Source organism: Rhea americana, unplaced genomic scaffold, assembly GCF_003343005.1.
Source record: "Rhea americana isolate MKP2758 unplaced genomic scaffold, rheAme1 scaffold_12, whole genome shotgun sequence".
Taxonomy (NCBI): domain Eukaryota; kingdom Metazoa; phylum Chordata; class Aves; order Rheiformes; family Rheidae; genus Rhea; species Rhea americana.
In genome coordinates this window covers 4,524,547-4,545,749 of record NW_028185261.1, presented here as the reverse complement: position 1 = coordinate 4,545,749, position 21,203 = coordinate 4,524,547, and the positions used below count along the sequence as shown (strand labels likewise).

Below are 21,203 nucleotides of genomic sequence, written 5' to 3'. Positions count from 1 at the left end.
TAACTAATGGGTACGATCTGTGTCCTGCTCCAGCTGTGGCAAATTGCTTTAGTGACGTAAGCATGTTATAGGGCCAGTTCAAGTAGTCCTTTAAGGATTCACTCTGCTTTAGGTCAACCTTTGGTTGTACATAATTTATTAACTACCTATGCTAAATCTGTAGTAATCGCTTTGTACAACACAAAGAGCCAGAACACTGTAGCAGGTTATTGATCTGGGGAGATCTCCCCTTGGAGCTCTTAGGACAGCTTGCACTAGAACGGTTGCTTCTGTAATTTGTGTGGCACCAGACCRTTGCAGAAATAGATCTGTCACAGAGAACTGTTAAATCATTTTGTAAGCATAACTTTAACAGCTGTATGTATTTCAGTGTAAAACCTTGTATGGTCAGCCTTTAGCGAGCATTAGTGAAGGCAGCGTCAAATATTTAAATCATAAGGAATGAAAGATGTTCTGGAGAACATCCAGAGCCACCGAATTATATACTTTACTTTTTGGTCTGGTTCCATTTTTCACTGTCATTTTTCTGTCAAATACAAATTTTGGACATGTTATGAGTAAGATATTTCTGAAAGTCTGTGCAGTTTTGGTTCAATTTCATCTCTAACCATCAGAAAAAGAAAAAATATGGAATGCATCTAGGGCTTATTAATTTCTTAATCAACCGAATCTTTAAGAATGCAATAGAGATGCATAAAAAAGGAAGTACAAAGGAAAATTCCTGAAAGAGGTGGGAGATTTCAAATTGAGAGTTGTTTGATTTTAAACACAAACCTCCAGAGCATTTTCGAAGAACACCGCTGTAAGTTCCAAAAGTGCCTTTCGCTTCTCTAACATAACGATGAGAGCATCCCACGCATCCCCAAGGGTCTCTGCCATAGCATCGTACACCTGGCTCTGCTCCTTGTTCTCCTCTGCAGCCTTGTCGGCTTCATGCAGCAGGTCCCACACTTGGTCTTCCAAAGTCTGACAAGAGAACAAAATGAACAAAGACGACCGTAAATAGAACTCAAAGCACCATCCTGATATTGGCCTCCTCAGGATATCTTCTCAGGGGAACCGATAAGTCAAATCCTACCGACAGGAGTATTGCTGTTCCTGTATGTTTCACAGCAAGCTTCTGAATTTCTTACACATTTAGACAACAACATTTCTACACAATTTCCTTTAAAAACAAGTGCTAAGGAAATCTATCATTCCACCTCTAAAATTCAGATTCRAGTATTTTTAAATCTACTTGAACATAAATCTTCCTGCAAGTGTTACTGATGAAAATACTTGATATYTGCTTTTCATATGCCATGATATAATGAGTTTATTCCCCCCCCCCCCAAAGCTCTAAAGGTTTGTCAGGTAACTTACTTGCAAGTCTTGGAATATTCCAGTTGATAATTCCAATACAATCCAGACAAGAATAATTTGAATAAATGCAAGTATTCTCTAGAAAAATGCCAAGTATAATGTGCAATGTTTCCTGTTCTCCTCGTTGCATTGCTCAAGTTGGCCACATATTCATTATATTCATATTCGCAGAAATATTCATATTGTCAAGAGAATCATTCTACTGTRTTTCATTCCTTCTACTAACTTTATAAAGAGGACTGGGCCACCAGATAACTGCTGGGCCACTTCCAGCTTACATTAAAACCTGTAGCATGTCAAAAAAATTGCTTAGAATTTGTTCTAATTTTTTTTTTCACTTGGCGTGTTTATCATGAGTGTGAGTTAATACAGTGCCAATTTCTGCAGTTATTACAGGTTCTATCACATKAATGTGTAATGGGAAAATAAATTTATATTGGACAAATTAAAACCTGATAGCTCATTCTCATGACAGAGTCTCTAATAAGACTAAAAAATAGGAAAACTTGAAACTCTGACAYATCAAACTGAAAAGAGAAGATTGCAGAACTAATTCTTAATTGTTCTAATCACCGAACCACATTCTCCAGTCTTCTCTAGACCTTGTGTACCACACAAAAATGATAACTAGAAATAAAAGGGGTGATCACTTTTCTCTAAAAGCAGTGCTGTGAGAATGGTATAATAAACAATGAAGCTTTTATTCTTTCATAAAAAAATACAGTGAAGTTATTTTAACTTATCTTTATACAGCAACAACTAAGAATAATTAAAGAATTGTTTTACCAAAATCCAGTATATGAAGAAAACACATTTTGACATACCACAGCAGTAAAATGATCAAATGAATGRGCGTAAGACCACATCCACCACCTCAATCTTTTTTGCAGTATATAGAAAAGTTTCATTATTATCTATAGCTTGAATCTACCCTTACCATTTGCGACAAATCCAGTCAAAGCCAATGTTTCAGAGAACACCACACTCTCCCTCTTGCTTTCTGAACAGTAAACACCATTGATGGAAACTGCTGCTTTCTAATCCTTCTGAGAAACTAACTTTCTATTCTGTTGAGACAAACCCTATCCTGATAATATGGGAATAAAAGACCAAATCCCCCCAATCCTGCCTGCTCTGTATATAAGTACAAACCTAATTAGCATCTACTTAAAATGGTGCTTTAATTTGAAATCTGGTCAGTTCCGTGAAGTAGATATTGTCACGCTGATATAACRGCTGATAGTAACTGTTTTATACCGCCACTACACCAGAGCGAGATAAGAATCAGATCAGGAAAGACAGTGGCCTGGAGAACCTAAGCCGTAGTACTTCAATTATCTTTTATGCAGCAATGCTTATCTATCTGATAAGGTTATTTGATAACTAAAGGTCGTTGCAAGCGTTTGACAAGTGTTACACGCAGCAGTCAGAACCCTTAAAGCATACACACTCATGATAATGTTTATAACGGATTATTTTGTTCTYTAATTAAATAAAAATCAGCTTCAAACTAATGATAATTGTCAGAGTTAATAAACCAAGTTCATGCTAATTTTAAAAGAATATCCATCTTTCACTGCAATCTTTGACATACGTCTTTGAAAACTGCTTTCTTTGTTTTCCTTTTATAGGCTTGCATCATTATTCCTCAAATATTTTTAATATTACTAAAGCTATAAAAACTATGTTGCCCATGCAAAGTTGGATTTTCCTACATATGTGCACAACTTCTTCAGACTCAACAGAATCTTGGTACTTTGTTCAACCTTAAAAATAAGCTAAACTGCAAGTTTTTACCCCCAAAGGCCAACAGATCTAAAAGTTTGTTTTACTTCCTAGCACCTATWAGAACAACATCTGTTCTCTGTCATCTTATGGAAGCTTCCAGGCCAAAGTGGGCATGAAGGAAGACATGGTCACAGAGCAAATAAGGAGGTATTTTCTACATCCCTATTCTACTTTAATCCTATCCCTATGGCTAAGCCAGCTTGCATTGCAGAATGAAAGTAGTATCATAACAGAATATGAATGAATGAAATACACATACAGAATGTGACTTCATCACCACTCTGATGCAAAATATGAGGTTAACATAGACATACTTCAGTAGGCTTTCTAGATATAGTTGAAAACGTTCTATTAGTGGAAGACCTTCTCCATCTTAATATTTATTTCTAATGCTAGTTGTTCCTATTATCATTTAATACATTTACAAACAACATAAAGGTAGGATACAGCATTAATGCTCCTTCAGAACAGACCTAGATACCAATTCTCRCAATCTATTTTGAAAACACAGTGAGGATGTTCACAAAGGTTTTAAAGGCAACTCCAATAAAAACGTAAGGTAAAARCAATGTTTTTGTTACCATGAAGACAGTATCAAGGATAAAATGACTAGCTTTTCAGAAAAATAAATGTTATTAGTGATTTTTTTTCATGTTGCACTGCTCTGTACAGTGTTCAATTTCATCAAAATAATGAACATTTTCTAACTACACATGAGAGTATGACATGAAATGCCCAGGGCCCTTTGTCTCTACAGGGCACAGAAAAATGCTTCATTCCCTTTTATGACAACTCAGTCTACTCAAAGCAATAAATAACACTTCAGATGCACATTTCAACACTCATATTACTTCACTCTTACAAAAAGATTCTAGAGAAATCAGGAGTCGAGAAATGAAGCACTAACAAAAAAAAATCCATAAAAAATGGGACATAAACAACATTTATCGATTTCACTCATTCTCTCAATGGGCTCAATTACTGATAAATGAGAGCATGAAGAAATCATAAAAGGGAAAAATAATGGAAAAAAATGTCATGTACAAATTCAATTGTTCCCCATTCCTGCCTCCATATCTCAAACAACACTAGGAAGGAACTGGTATGTCCTAAAATTTGTCCTATAATAGTCCTAAAATTTAGGGATTCTGTGTCCTAAACATTAGCTCAATGTGGCAGTTTGAGACCTCACTTATATTATTTTTTAGTTGGAAGTGCAATTTACTGTCAAAGTCCCTTTTCTAAATTTCCACTCACTTTTATGCAGCATTAAAATATTCATCACCTGAATTGTTCTAAAACGTGCTGGAGGGACTGGAAGCTGGCAAGGATACCTGCTTCTCTGGGCGGTTACAGGTGCTCACTGGGCAAAAGACTGCTCAAACTCCCATTTTTAAACAACTGCCACCACGAGTGAGATTCTCAGCTCCCCACATCAAAAGGCCCAGAGAGACCCGTAGACCTGCAGGCCTTCAACTTATTTCCAGCCTGGGAAGGATGGCTCCAGTAAAGTGGGAGGCTGTTTTCTGAAGCAGTCATTCGTCAAGCGAGGACAGGAACATAACATGCTGTGGACTACAGACTACTGTAGTSATAATTATCACTGAAATGGCCCTTTTCCATCTTGGATGCATCAAAAAAACTTGAAAATGCACCAAATTTCACAAACTACAATCACTTCATGGAAAGTAAAAATTTCTAGCCTTCAAGTACTCAAAAAGCATCAGACTAACTCATTTTCTTTCATGGACAGATGCCATCAACACACTAGGTTTTAGGCCAGTATYACTTTGGAATGGAATGTGGTAAAATTTGCAATTACGCTTTAGAGGAGGAAAAAATAACTTACAGTTTCTGAACTTACTAAGAGGGAGCAAATATTTGAAGCTACTTAGATACTTGGATTATTATGTCATGTGTAGCGCTACTAAGGAATTTTTCAATAGAGTATTTCCTTCAAAAATTATGACTCATGGAAAGCAAAATGTTCCATGGAAACTTGAATTCTGATGAGGTGRGGGGTTTTCAGTTGAATGAACTTAACAGAACCTTCCAATAAAGCTTTAAATTTCCACTGCAATCATTTTTTGAATGAGATGTTTCAGTTTTCTGCTTTGGCATGGCTTTTCTACTTTTAATGTAACAGAAATCAAAATTAGAATATTTATCATTTCAATGGAGTAGAAAAAACTCAGGAGGATTTTGTTTCATGGAAAATTTTGCTTTTGAGTTTATTTTTCCAGTTTGAATGGGGGAAAAAAAGGAAACATCCTGCTCGATTATGTATTTCTCATATTATGTGGCACAAACATATACAGATYACTTTTCACTTCCTACACTATTTTTTTAATGATTTTTCTCTCCCTGTGAACACACAAAAACATATAGGATGGTACATCGCTTTTCCAGCTCCAAGGATCTGCAATGAMGCATGACAATTTAGGGAATGTCTCGCACCTAATCAAGAAGAGTTTTTGCAAACATGCAACTTCTGCTGGTCTCAGTAAAACTATGCAATAAGTGTATTTTTAGATGTCCAGATGAACAAGATCCTCTCAGGTATGCTGTGATGGACAGTGCAGCTTTTGTATTCATTTGATCACAGCCCATTACGTGGATGCTTCACRTTCTGTGAAAACTATTTTGCTTGCCCCCGCAGATCTGAGTTTTCTTTGTTTATAATTTTGCCTGCGTTCAATAAAGCTGAGCTCTAGAGAATTCGTGTGGCTGTGCTGGCATATTCTCTTGAGGAAAAAGTTCAAAGTTTTGGCATTTTACCACTCTTTCACGGAGTTCTAAGGCAGACTGTAACCCCTAAAATTATGGCTGTCTCCCTTTCGTTATGACACTGTTCTCTRCTGCTTGTGAATTTGCCATGAAACTGTGCAGGATGAAATTTAACATAACAGGATCTGCGTCAAGCTGGGTTTTTCTGGAAAGCTTCAGCTTAAACAAACAAATTAGTCATTTCTAAAAACAAGAGGAGGGAAGAAGACATCATTTAAAGTTCTGCTGAGAAGCTCTAGCACAGTGCGGACGTGGCCTGAAGGCAGGAGCTCCACACCAGGCTGGAAGACCTGCCCGAGGGAGCACTGAATTAACACCGTCCCCTCCGCTCTGAGGGCTTGTGTTTTCACTCCTGTCTTTCCTTTCTCCCCCCCCCCTCCCTTTTTTTTCTTTTAAACCACAGTGAAAGATGTAACAGTAACAAAGAACATGTACAGTTCGGTGTCCTGTTTACGCCCTTCTTTAGTTACTGTAGTAGCCAGGCATGCTGACGCCACTTTATTTTGATATAAGTTTACTATAATTTATAAAGTAAGTATAAACTATAGTAAACTTAAGGCCTAGCTAATATTAGGAATGCCAAATACAGCATACCAGAGTGTTTCAATTCGTATATCACAGAATTATTTGAACTAAACAATATATAGATTAAAAATGGCTCAAATTCTGCATTTTGACTCTTCTTTTTTCATTAGTGGTAAATATTTGTAATTCTTTTTTCTACCAGTCTCATTACAAACATATCCWCATTCATATTGAAAAATTGCTCAAATTATTTTAAAAAATTAGAATGTAAGTGCCATTTTTGCTTGTTTGTTTGGTATTAAAAAAAAAAAAAAATCAATCCCACAGGTCCAGTCATGTGATATCTGTGGCCTCTAGSCATTAGCAGCAATTTGAACCAGCAAAACTTCCTAATAAAATAGGTTTAACTGCTTGCCTTAGTTTGGCCTACATCAGAAGCCTGCTGGTATCAGATGACAGTTTACGTTTTGATAATGCACACAGGCACATAATTTGAATTTAATCATTGAATAGTGCACATCGGTGTGTTTGCAGTTAAGCAYAGCCAGAATGTGGTAGGTGGAACTGCCTTCTTTCCTCCTACACTTTGTTATTGATTTGCTTATCAAAAAAAAATCTAAAACTGCGTGTCAGTAAAGCTTCCTGAACACAGTCATCAGTGCAACAGGATCACCGTAAAATATGTTTCTCTTCCTGAAATACTATGCCRTATTTCCTCTTAGACAGGCAACAAAACATCTGAGTCAGTTCTTGATTCAATCTAGTTAATAAATTACTGAAAAYTATGAATTTATGTTAAGTTGATACAAACCATAGATTTAAATCATTAGTGTATTAGATTATWATAATCAAGATCTCAGAAGTATAGGTGAACTCCAGTAAAGCATAGATCCTTGAATTTTTCATCCTCTTAAGATTACAAAGTGAGTACCTGAAGTGAGTACCTGTACTCACCAAAGTGAGTTCAGGTGTCTGAGTCTCAGCAACAACCATTTCACTTAGTCCGTTTCACAAATATATCATATTCCTGGTCAGAATCATATAGGATTCTTGCTCCCTTCGTTTCCATTGGAAAGCTGTTTTGGGACATCTCTCTGATAGCTAAAAACCTTCTCCAGCTTAACTTTACTCATGATCTCTATTTACTATATCTAATCKTATGCCAGCGTTGTCCTTCAATTTAAATATTTCTTCTCCCTCTGTGATGCTGACCTTTGCGACATATTTATGAAAACATTTAGAGTCAGTGTCTCAGCCTTTCCACTAATGCAGATCATTTTTTCAGTCCACCCTAATAAATAAGATGCTTTTCCCCTTGACTTCTCTATTCTGCACCTACCTGTCCAGCTTGATGTTGGCTTGTTTCAATATAGATGACCAGAATCATTAATTTCCATGCATACTTCCTGATTCTTCGCAGAGTACCTCAATACTGACAGTAGGATCCTGCAGCTCTTCCACAGCACGCCACTTTGGTGGTTAATGGCTGTTTTACAGTCAACTAGTACATCCAAGTCTGCAACAAAAGTTCTTGCTATTCACTCACTGCATTATCTTACACTTTGGATTGTTGGACTTTGTATTTCTGCTACTATATGTTCTTCTGCTTACTCTTGCATACGGCTCTCTCCCTTTCCTGCTCCCGTAATCCCTMGTTTTTTGTCATCTGCAGATTTCACTCTCATACCCTGATTGTAGCAGCAACATTCATAAAATAAAGAATTAGTGAAATAAAAYGGTCCAGATTTGAAAACCTTAACTAGTCAAAAAAGTAATTTCCTTCCAACCTCATACTTCCTCTTTCAGTAGAGATCTGTCTCCTATTTTTAATCTGCTGCTTATCCAYGCTCTAATTCTTGTACTAATTCAATCTTTTCCAGTTTAATTTATAATTTCCTGTGTGTTATCATACCAAATTCTTTGCTGAAGTCTACATAGATAAGCTACACAACATCTTCCTTCTCTAGGGAAGCAGTATTCTCATCAGAATTAGGCATCAGATTGCTCTGGAAAGATAGACCTTTGGAAAACACTCCACCTTTCGTTCCTCTTTCCATTTACTTCTGYCTTCGCTGTTAATTCCTGGAGCAGGCGTAAGGCTTTTCAAACTGCTCAGACCAGACGTACGTGTGTAGCTGTCTGGATTACATACTTCTCTGGTAATTTTGGAATTATATCTAGTGTATTTTAACTGTGATCCTGCCCAGCGGCTCCCTTTCCTCTCTCCTCCTCTGTGTTCCTTTTCATTATTATTTTGGGGCATATTWCACACTTTAGCTCACATTTTAGACCATATGGAGGTCTGGGTTTTGGACATAGTGAAGACCGTGACTTGGGATTTTGAGCACTTAGTCTGGCTTCCTCACTGAGATGCTGCTAAAATGAATCATTGTTTATAGACGGTGCTGAAATGCAGTCACAAAATTTTGAGACAAATACTATTTCCATGGGAATATTTTTAATGAAAATATTGTGGGCTGGTTGGTGAGCTGAACTAACACTGAAAGTATTGATTGAATCCTTTTTTCTTTCTTTTTTTTCAGCTCGCTTGCAAAAATAACTCTGCTTTGTAACAAAAATACAGCTGACCTTTGCTGTGGATAGCATTCTGGGCACCTCAGTACTTAAATGAAAATAACTTAGAAGTGATGTYAGCAAGTAATTTCTTCCATAATAAATTTACAGAAAAATAAGCTTTATTATATTTTTTCTAATTTAAAGGCTTATTTAAAAGATTTCAAATATAAAAATGAGCATATTGCTGCTTTTTGAAGAATGTCATTTTCTAATATATTTCTCTTGCATATTAGCATATAAATTGCTATTTTGCAATTTATACTCTGTGAATTGAAGTAAATGTAATGAAGAACAACCTGTAGGTTCATGGGCCAAATTAATTACAGTGGTGATTTTAAAGTTTAGTGTATACACTATGTATGTTTCTATTTCATAGTGCTTCTGCCAGCCTATAGTCTCTTTCCTGATACAAAACCAGAATTTTGGAGACAAATCAAAAATGCCACCATTTGACTTGGGGGGACTGTAACATTGTTGTAGCCAAAAGCACAGCAACACACACTTTTTTAATGCTCCAGAAAGCAACAATATTGGGAAATTCAAACACAAAGGCAGCATTTTCTCCAGGCATCACTGCTGTTGGGAATGGCTGAATTATGGAGGAGTCTATTGCAGAGAAAGGGGTGTCTGCTTTACAATCAATATTATTTTACTCCCTGAAATCTTTGTATCATTTTTTTGCATTTGTGATTCTTTCCAGTTTTTAAAATTGTAATTTGACATACCAAAACATAGATGTATGTATAATAAATACATTATTTATATATAATAAAATCCTACTTAAAATGATATAAAATAAGGATGAGGCAAACAATGTGAAGGATAATTATATGACATCAAAGAAAATAGTGTTTTCAGCAAAACTCCAACTGCCGAYAAGGTCTAATTTAGCAAAACAGCCTCAAAACCTACTAATTTAGACTGAGCTGAGCAAAAAATTTGGCATGAATATTTTGATTATAATTTACAGTATTTGTACTGAGATGAGAATAATGTAGCCGCAAAAACAAAACAGTCCCCTCTCCAATCTCCCCCTCCCCCCAAAAACCGAAATCACCAAAACCCAGATTGAGGTCGCAATATAACGTGAAATAAAGACACAGAATATTTCTATCTATCAGCATGGTCAAATATTCCATAAATTATCTCCTAGAAGTGCACAGGTTCTTCAGCACTGATTCTGAAGATATACTGAATACTAAATATCTAGTTCTTCCACTATGGAGGACCAGTTTCACATGTAAATCTTTGTAAGTTCTGGAATTTTTGCCTATCCTGCACATAAGCTTAATTCTGAATCTGATTGAACTAATCAGCAAAGTAAAGTTAAGCACGTGTTTAAGTGTATCCAGGATCAACATCTTAGTGTCAGGAAACACAATTTTTACAAAAAATTTTACAAATTTATTTTAAAAAGAGAGAGAGAATTTGGAAGAAATTCAAAGCATACTCAGTATTATAGTATAAATTCATTATTATTATAATTTATGAAAATACATTGCTCACTGAGGGTAGGAAAAAAACAAAGAGAATCAAAACACCTTTAAAATATCTACCTAAAAATTGCAATTGTGTGTTGTACCTTGAGCTTTCTCCTGCTCCCATTTTTAATTTCTTTTTTTAATCTCACAAAAAAACAAATTATGGCCATATATGTTCAATACTGAACAATTATGAGCTCCTCTACTTTATCCATCTTCACATAGCAAATGCATAATTCACGAACAAATGCTAAGTGAAAAAAGGTATTATAATCAATACTTCCAGGGCTAAGAACCGCCCTTGTAAAATCTTTTGATTACTGGATTTAGTAATGTTGGACTGAATAATTACTGGCAAATGTTAACAGCTTACTATAAGGCAGAAAGGGTCATATCTGATAAAAATGTACAGTCAGTAAGAATTTCAATGACATTGCAGTCCTGTATTATTGGAGTTTTTTAGTTATTAATAGAGAAAAGAATAGTCATTTTGAATTTAATCCTTTTGTAGAATATTCACTATTCAATGTTAAATTCTACAAGGATTGCAGGTATAAAATATGAAATAATGAACCAAGATATTTGTCACTCAATCACCTTGTAAAAGATAACACGCAATAAGTTTTTCTGATTGAATCTTGAGCAACTGAATAAAGACTAGTCATCTGGGTTCAAACAATCACAGTCATAAGGATTTCACAAATAGTGAAAAATATTAGTATTTTCACCAATATTAGTTAAAGTATCAGTGAATATTTTTAATTTTTGTTGAGAGTAGAACACAAGGTAATGTTGCTAAATGAAAAACAAACTAAAAGCTCCCAGAAGAATATGCATCTAGACTAATAGAAATTGGACACTGGAAAGTTATATTATACCAAACATCTGCACAGGCATCAGGACCATCAAATGCTTTTGGAGTATTCAGCTTTTTCATTATTTAAGTAATTTGTAATAGAAAGAGAAATACCTAAAACATTTTTGAAAGATTGTAGAACGAGAATAAAAAGGAACTTGGGAATGCATCTAGGGATTTCATCCATTAAAATACATTTCTTCTTACTTTCCATTTTCTTTAATGCATTGGTTTCAAGTTGGAGTCTAATGAGAGTACTTAACTTTTTACTGCCATTGTTTATGTGCTTATGGYTAAATTTTCAGTAATACCTGCATGATCTCTCATAGAACAATATTTACAGTAAATGTTTCTCAAATATGACCTTTAATATAAATATATACTATTTTAAGGTATGTATTCATACCTTAAATGAAGGTTATGTTCAAATGTTCAAATGTATTTGAACTTTTGTTTTTGCTTTTAAAGATTAGAATTATGATGTTTTCTTTATCTAGTCTTTAAAATTATTTTTGACTGTTAGAAGATGAAATTCAGTTTCTCCAGGCTGTCAGTACATAAGAACTCAGCTAACTCTGAACAGTTCAGAGGGTGCAGCAGCTTGCTCCCAGATGCCTCGGTCTGACACTGATGACGGCAATAAAGATATTCATTCTTTATATTACTCATTCTTGCATAAGTGGAGAGAGCAGAACCACACTTTTTTAATGCTATTCTTCATAYTATTCAAATTCTACTGCATACGCCATATTAGATTACACTCTACATATACTATATTAAATTATCTGTATGTTTGAAACATATCATGACTGGGGAAGTACATGATCACTAGTATAAAAGGAGGCAAACAGCCACCCACCAGATCACATCTGCTCTGGTAGGTCTGGATTTCATGTAGTCTCAAGAAAATTAAATGGAACCTGTTAAGATATGCTGCCTTATACAGCTCCAAGGTTTTAGAGGAATTTGTCTGCAGACATTAACATCTGCCCTGTCGAATCAGGAACACAGACTGCCTTCTGGGATGCCTTTAGACTCTTTCCTAAGCCACAAATAAACATCATTTTTTCAGTTACAGTATCTTCCCTACCATAACTTACATCAATTAACACTCATAAAAATGTGCCTAGAATATCAACTTCACACTTAAAGAGATTGCTTGTGTTTACTGCCACTATTGAAAACTAAAACTTTTCACAGCACTAGAAAACAAATAAAAACCCTGAAATTCCATTACATTTATTAGTTACTGAAGGCCACACTAATTCTTGGACCTGACAGTAACGCATAAACTAAAAAAAAGTACATTTTTACTGCCATTGTCAGAAAAAGCAATTACTAATGAGCATATTTTTCCAGTGCAGAGGCCTAAATTTGATCTACTTCACTGATCAAGGTTGAATATATTTGCATGAAGCTCCCTCACGAAGAGATTGAGGCAGGAGGCCAGGTATYGATGTCACTGTTGCATGACAGTTGCAGCATGTACTGCTGCATCTGAACTGTGAAGGCTAGAAATATTTTTGGGTGGCTTTATCAGATGTCTTACCTTAAGTTTAGCCAGGAGAAGTTCATGATCTTGCAGCAGCTTTTGAGTCTCGTCTTGATTGCTGCCAATTTCTAATAAATTTGGTGTCGATTCAGCCAGCTGAAGATTCACCCATTTTCCACACTGTAATAAGCAAACAGTTAYGGACTTCAGAAAACACAAGCTTTCCTTCATTTGATTTACTCACACAGTCTCTTGTTCTCTGGTTATATATACATACTTTCTATGGTCATAGGAGCACTGAGATCCACAAACACATTCAGTACAGGCTCAAGACTCAGAAGTTACGATACATACTTTACTTCATTTGAAGCAACATGTCAAGATCCCAGACTCTAGTGTTATCCGACCTCTACTGAGGTTCTGGTTTTGCCTATAGAGAATAAGATTATCACAACAGACTGWAAAGGTTTCACCAACTCATCTCCCCTTTTAGCTGAAGCTTGCACAGGTAGTWAAGGAAATTTGTATAAGGCGCGAATGGATATGTTGCAGTGGAGGGAAAAGCCTTAATCTCCAGCCTTTTTTCTAGTACACAAATCAACATAGCTGTATACTGAGGATACAGAGGGAAGGAATGACCAGCAGCAGGGACAATAACCAGCCTTATGAACAGGCTCTAAAACACCAATCTCTCCCCCAAAGGATACAGAAAGAAAAGCAGCATGACAGCAACCCAAAGCACACCCAGTTCTCTTCCAGGACCTCCTAATCCTCTCTGTGCTACAAAACTGCTGAGAAGTATTACACTGATAAAGGACAGCGGCAAAAAAACGAAGCAGCAATGTCACTGGAGGCCAACATGAAACCCATGGCACACGGAAGGATTGAGTGCCTTCACCCTAAACTTAATCTTCCTTGCAACAAAATTCCTCCCCTACTCCTTGCAGACAGACTCTTCCGGGAAGGGCAAGACCCGAGAGGACGGCAGGCTGCCTCGGCAGGACTGCAGTAACAGCAGCCGCTCTGAATACTCGCCCTAGCCTTCAGAGACGGCCCTAACACGTTATCACCTTACAGGCAGGCCAGTGGCTTAGGCTAGGGTGCTTTCCAAGTTGCCTTGAGAACGAAGAATCAGACYGCCAACGAATTCCAACTGCGCCTGGGTGCCCGAGTGCCTTAGGCTTTACTCCACACGCCAAACTTTGTGCGAGCTCTAGGTGCAGAGCCCAGCTCACAGAGAGGCCGCCAGGCCAGACACACAAGGGCTCCTATGAAAACGTGGGAACACAAACTCACAGCTTCCAAAAACAAGCACTCATTACCTGTTTTAGGTGACTTTTCTCAGCAAAAACACCAAAATAGACACAGCTACAATTTGTATTTGTGAAGTCAGTATCAATAATATTATGTAGCAGTTTAAGTACAGTTTAAAAATCATTTTAATTATGGTTTAAACTCCTCAAAAGATAATATTTGTGCTAACTAATTCATTTTCATGGCACCCTGCAGCTATCTGTTACATTTTAAACAGAGCAAAAGGAATTCCTTGCCTCAACAAGCTTATGTATTTTGGCCAAATTTTAGACATTAATTAATTACAGGTACATGCCTTATCATTTTATGCTATACAGCTGTTCATTTGTGCAGAMTATTTAACAGAAGTAGTAACCACTGAGTAGCAGAAAACTACCAAGCTGAGAACAAAGTGTGAGTAATTCTCGCCTTACCTTAAGTACGGCTATAACAATCCTGGAAGCCCCAGCCTGGACCGCAACTGAACTGACGGTGGTTGTAGAAAGCGCCTGCTCTAGACTGCTTTCATTCGACATCGCGTTTCAGCAGGGGACTTCATACATCAGAGCAGCCTTGATACGCTCTCGCAAGGTCCGCTGCTCGCTTCGGAGGCAACAAACGGGGTTGCCTGGATTCATTCAGTGAAAGAGCTCAGCTAACACYGACTGCTCTGCCAAAAGGAAAGAACAGGAGGTTAAAAATAGACAACCCCATTGAGTTTATCATACTTGAGAGAGAGATTTGACACACCCCTAGCCTGGCAGCATTAAACTGCCTGTTCTTTTTTGTCACCATCTCAAGCGTGACAGGCTGCCTCCATGAACATCACCTGACACTGGATAAGCAAAGGGGAAACGACCCTTAACTTAAAACAGCTAGGATCAATTGTACTATTGAGGCTATGCAGGCAAACCCGTTGTTGTAGGGCTTCAAAATAAGCTGCTACGTGATCTAAATTTTCACAYTCTACAAGTAATAACTTTTTTCTCACTCTTTACTGAATGTATTTGCTGAACATAGCTCTTCCTCCGAGTCAAAGCATTTAAACAGGATGAGCATGTGTATATAAATCAGATGCTGAATGAAAACAGATGGTATTTTTGATCCAAAATATTTAAATGTATAGTCACCATAACAACTGAAGTAAAGTAAGTACTTTGCATGAATTCCTAAGTATTTCATTCCTTCCTAATGTTGAGATAATTCCTCTGGTTCTCATTTTAATTGTAAGTTGTTTCTGTAGTCTTTACTTTGATCTCAATCAGCAGATTAGGAAGCCATTTATAATACTATCTTTGTAAGAACTCAGTTTTACTTGTTTAAAGCCTGCACTCCAATTAAGCTTTTTATTCAGTGCACAGAAATAACAGACACATTTAAATCACAGTATTTGTTCAGCAYAATAATGCTATTGCCAGAAACCCAGAGCATGCTACAAGTAGCCTACAGTATTAAACAGCACCTGTTTGGTTTTCTTTGGCAGAACAGCTGAGAAGGTGACACTGCTGTTTAGGTCTGCAGGTCACTCAGGCAACACAGTCCCACGAAACTATAGCCATAACTGTCYCAAAACCATCTGCTTGCTGTATCTGTTTAAAAATATGCAACACTTAGATATATCAAGATCTAAATTAGGTTCAAAATCTGATGGTTTTAGCAATAAGTCCTATTGAGTTGCTAGCATCATCAAGCTTGATTGCATTTTAAAAAGTCGCCTTTGTGATCAGCGGTAATAAAAAGCCCGACACTCCGACAGTCAGAATACACGTCTTTGACTTTCCACGCGCTGTGAAACCCTGTCTACACCAGAAGAGCGCCTTTTAATGTACCTCTCAAAAATTTATCAAGAGCAGTCATGCAGTGCTTTGCACATTGCAATTGCAGTTAAATAGATGCACCTGCAGTGAAACCCAACCCTGGGCAAAAACCCTAAAATATTTTGGACTGAAATAAGCTGAATATAGAGTTACAGTACACTTGAACTGATGTGTCAGAAGCTGGCTTTCTTCTTTTTTTCCCCCTCTTCCCTTCAGTTTCTGGCATATTATAACCCTAAGCTGATCATCTTCCAACCGTGAGTTTGGAAGAAAGCATCTAGAGGTATGCTGTGGCAGTTTAAGCTGTAAACATTGYAGTTCTGTAGTATACATCCACAATGGTCAGGAAAAATTGCAGGAAATTGGATGCAACAACCCTTCGATTTTCCCTTGCGCTCCACTTCCAAACTCTGGGTAACTCTCCTGAACTAAACAGGGTTGAGAAATCAAAACAAACATTTTTCCAGTCAAAGAACACCATCCCTTATGCCAAAACAGAGCCATGAACTCTCAAACTGCCAACAAGGGCAGCAAACGTCACATAGTTCTCCAAAACTCCTTAAAATACCTTTTACAGGCCCAGAGGCCTTTTRGACTAAAGAAACATTCTGTAGATATCCATAGATATTCATGAGATTCTTGTGAGGCTAAGAGCTTGTAATCCTTGAGACAAGACAGGCATCTAKGTAACAGGCATTTGTGTGGCAGAACATAATGTTTAACATTTAATGACCACACAGAACTGGAAGATACAAATCATGAAGAAAATTTTAAAACAGTGTATATATAGAGAGCGCCTTATTTTGGATTGGCTAGAAGACTGACATCTTGTAGGAACTTTGTATAAATTGCTAAATATTCAAGATTTCCATAAAATATTACAGGAGATGGGAACTTTTGGTTTTCTACCCTGTGGTCAGAATTGAGAACAGGACTTCACTGCTGGAAAAACTGAGGGTAAAAAAGTCTGACCTCCTGTTTGTCTTGTAACAGGAGCTACGAGCCAATTTTGGTACTAGGCCGAAGTGTTTCTTCTCATGTTTGTTTTCTCATGGTCATATTTTAACTCTACTTTTTCAGGGTACAAGCTGAGCCATTCCATCATCTCACTACRGCAGCTAAATGTAAAAGCTGCTTTTCATTCAGGTTAACGAGGGACTATTTTTTGTAGCACTGATAGCTGAAACCRTGGAAAAGCTGGCCTTAAGCAAGTTTAGCAGCAGCTAAGCCAAGTGATTCAAAACATCTGATAAGAAATGCATGGATATGGCACTGATTTAGTTTCAGCTACATATACAAGATAGAAACAGGGAAGCATCAGAGTAACATGCAGAGAAAAGGTAGCAAGGAATTAAAAAAAAAAGTTCTTGTAGCATGATGTATCAAGACAAAGCTGAGAATCTGAGGACTGCATGATCAGCAATTTCAACTGTGTTCAGGGAACCAAACTTTAACAGCGTAGGCAGGCTCTTCTCAGTCTGGCTTATTTACCTGTCAGACCTCCTCTATCTGAAACACACAAACCAACCTTCAAGAAGCCAGAAACAGGCAAACTACCTGTGTCAGGAGAAAGAAATATTTTCTTTCAGCTACTGCTTTGTGAAAGGCAAGAATGGCAAAAAGAGGAAACTGTAGTATTCATCATCTGTCTATGAGAAACAAGCAAACCTAACAAATGAATGCAGAAAACCATCTGAGTAAAACAGAAAAAAAGATCAAGTCTTTGCAGTGTGAATAATGTCAGGTCTTATCTGTAACAACTGTAAGCAAAAAGGATTTGAGAGCTAGATGTGAAAATGAAATGAGTGAGGATTATCAACATGGAGAGAGTCTTAGCAGCAGCTTTTTCTCTTGTATGGTAAGAGAAGTCCTAATCACAGGTTTGACAGTCACTCACAGAAAGGGCCCTTCTTTCAGAACATAGGTTATATTTTGCTCAGAGCTTTGGAGCTGCCAATATACAGTGAAAATGCCTCTGGGAGGGGCGAACTTCACTCCGCAAACTCAGAGATGTTGAGCTCCCTTACTGGTTTGCAGATGTAACAGGATCTTACTTTCTTTCCTTGTCTCATGCCTGAGAGAGTAGGCAATGAAAAGCAAGGGGTGGAGGGGAAAGGAGAGAAGAAAACATCTCTCGAGCCGATGCGTTTAGCGTGGCTCAGGAAAGCTGCGAGGAGGTACCTAAACACCACTTCCCTAGCGGCCCCGCTGGGTAAGCTGCAAGATGTTAGACCCCAGCCAGTCTACAGCTGCTGCTTTTTGCTGGCTTCTAGTTTCTCATCCTTTCGTGCCATTTTCAGGCGTCCGCAGGATCCCTGGAGGAAGGGTATGAAGGGAAACAACCTGAAAGTCACCCTGGATTCGTGCAGGGGGRACCATGCCACGATGCAGAGTGCACGTAAAAGTAAAGGTGGAGCAGGAGCTTGGTATTTCTCCTGGAAGAGGCTCCTCTGCACTAACCACTCTCTGAGTGAGTTTCTAGGAAGACAAACTGGTTGCAATGCTGGCCAAATTTCCTTGTTCCTAGAAAGCAAAGCCAAATATCATAAAAATCAGCCTGCCAGCCGTAACAGTCAGACGAGGAAAGCAGGAAACGCAGATGTCTCCTCCTCCTGAAGAGGTCAAAAAGTAAACCAATGTCACATGGGGAATGGGAAAACGTAACACCATCTGCTACTTGGTTCGAAATTAAGTACCACTGACTTGGAAATGACCACTGACTTAGCAAAGCCCAAGCCCCAGGGCCACGTGGGCTCCTGTGGTGGCTCCATGCCACCTCACTCCCCACACGACAGTGCGAGGGGGCAGCTCACAGATTTATTTTATCAGATAAAATTAGCCCAGCCTTTCCGTTGGCCCTGTGCATCACCACAACACAAGCCTTCCCACTCCTCCATGGCTAACCCTGCGCCACTGGAGCCACGCTGAGAAAACGGCATGGTGAGGCGGGATGACCCCAAAGCATCGCCATGCAGAGCAAAGCAAAGACCAAATATAAACACACTGAGCTGTGCAAGAAAACCAAACTGCTAGCTGTGCAAAAACTAGAATGTTTCAAAGATCAAAAAACTGGCACACAGTTTAACATTTTTAACGAGGAGCAAGGATACATGTGATATCTGCTATTTGTTTGCTTCCATGGACAACCACATTTAAAAAAAAACATTCAGTAAACAGACTGGGGAAGCACTGACAGCTGATACGCTCTTCAGTCCATCGGTCATTAATTTTTCACGTCTCACTCTTTCCTCCCCAAGCACTCTCTTCCCCCTGCATCCCTCCTTTCGGATCCTAGAAGCTTTCCACAAAATATACATGCTATTTGTACCTAGCGCTTGCCAAAATAGTATGTAAACCCCTAATATGGCCTGAATTATAGAAGAGATCCACCAATTTAACTAGGGTTTATGAGCCCATATGTCAACTCCAGCCTCCACTCGTATTTTAAGAAAGCTCATCTAACATTTAAATTTAGAAGTCCAGCCTCTAAATGGCATGTAGGTAAAGACTGTTCCYTCTGGCATCTGTTACTTAAAAATTTGCCTTTCTAATCTTTACCTGGCTTATATACGGGGCAGTGAGGAATGCTGATACTTACTAACAGCTCAGATTTTTGTTCTCTGGGCGCCATGATAATGTTATTTGAATTCCTCAAGACTACACAATCACCATGGTTGTTTTCAAATATATAGAAACAATAAATCAAGTCTTGCTGTAGCCCGTTTATCTGATCTGCTTTCTTCTTGTATTGTCACTTTAGCATGACTCGAGATGGGCAGCTTAGAAAACTGGGGTGCTGAGACTGAGCGCTCCAGTTAGCAGCTCCTGCAGCAAAACACATGTCTTGTTTTGAGACTGCATTAAAACATTAGGGCTTTCAAAAAGCACCTCCCTTCCTTGTTGACTGTAGCACCAGGCAAAAATCTTATTTCTTTACGTTCTTTGCTCACAGATAAGCTTGAGGAGGTTTTGTTCTACAATAAATTAGAGGAAGAGCACAAAAAATACCTTAAGGAAAAAAAGAGAAAGGAAGTGAAAGGAGCATGGGTCCCCACAGCAATCCCAAGGCCACTGGCAGCTCTGCCTAACGGCTGCAGAGCTGAAGCCAGCTCATCTGAACAGATGTCTCCAAACACATTAATCACCTGGTATCATTTTTCTTTGCAAGTTTAATTTTATTTTACTCTCAGAGCCAATAAAAACCTCAAGTCAGATTTATGCCCTTCCTTAAAGTAACAACTACTGAAATGACTGAAAGAAAAAAAAAAAGAAAGAAAGAAAGAGACACTTGGTGACTATGCAAGTGTTTATAATGGCAAAAATATAACGAAATGAGTCTTAACGGTTTAACAGGGTGAAAAGATTAAGCAAAAAAGAATACACAAATGTGAGGTATGAAACCATCTACATCATGTCATTTCACCTGGGATGGGAGTGAGGTGGACCAGTGTGTCCTCCTGAGCTCACTGAGGAAATGGCAGAGGGGCTCTCCCCACTACAGTGTCCTCTGAATCAACTGGAGAGGACTTACCCGTCAGCACCGCTGGGGAAGCTGAACTTCTGCCTCGCTGCCCAGCCTGTGGGTCTACCCTGAGGAGCACAGAAGCAAAGCAGCTGAAACAGTTAACTCGCAGGTGGTACCAGCACCACTCAACGCAACTGCAAGCTTGCCAGCAGTGAACACTGCGGCCTTGATCTGCTCAGCCCTGCCAGGAGAACGGAGAGGTATTAGATAATTCATTAATCCACTGGTCAGGCTCTATGAGTAGCAGGAGAAAGAAAACTGTTACACATACCCCCGTCCATGCACGGAGCGAAAGCCAACAGGACGCTTGTTACTGAATTCTTGAGGAGCATTTGAAATTCCTTTCTGATGTGGTGTATTAGCACAGCGGAGCGTGCACCCTGCACCAAATATAGATGTGAGAGAGGCTACATTTTCTCCCTTTAAAGAAGGGAGGCTAAAGAGGCAGATTGTAGCCAGGTCTGTCTTCAAGGCAGCTACACACTGTCCCACGGACGAGGTAATTACGCAATGACAGTTTTGCCTCATGTTACCAATTCCTGCATTCAGTTTGTATTTATAATTCAGCTATATAAAGAGACTGTTTCCCTTTAATCACGTTTTCAGTGTTTATATGTGAATACATGTAAACTTGTTTGTATTAAACTTGTGAAAAAAACAAAAGAATACAGACTGTTCAAAAAGGCATTAATAGTGTAAT

General features: G+C 38.2%; 1 protein-coding gene across 8 annotated transcripts in view; it reads right to left on the bottom strand.

The window, feature by feature from the left end:
• Positions 1-20,645, bottom strand: part of CCDC141 (coiled-coil domain containing 141) — an 89,962-nt gene extending 69,317 nt beyond the window's left edge. For 2 of the 8 annotated variants that reach the window (XR_014897900.1, XM_085322136.1), the window contains exons 1-4: positions 20,510-20,641; positions 14,596-14,831; positions 12,926-13,048; positions 775-966 (exon numbers count right to left, since the gene is read on the bottom strand). Coding sequence is in view for 7 of the 8 variants with exons in the window: in XM_085322136.1 (XP_085178262.1) it covers positions 775-966; positions 12,926-13,048; positions 14,596-14,697 (417 nt within the window). In the remaining variant the exon portion in view is untranslated. Of the gene's footprint in view, positions 1-774; positions 967-12,925; positions 13,049-14,595; positions 14,832-20,509 lie in introns of all 8 variants that reach the window. The other 6 variants (XM_085322143.1, XM_085322128.1, XM_085322125.1 and 3 more) reach the window with 6 other exon arrangements.
• Between the last annotated feature and the right edge of the window lie 558 nt (positions 20,646-21,203).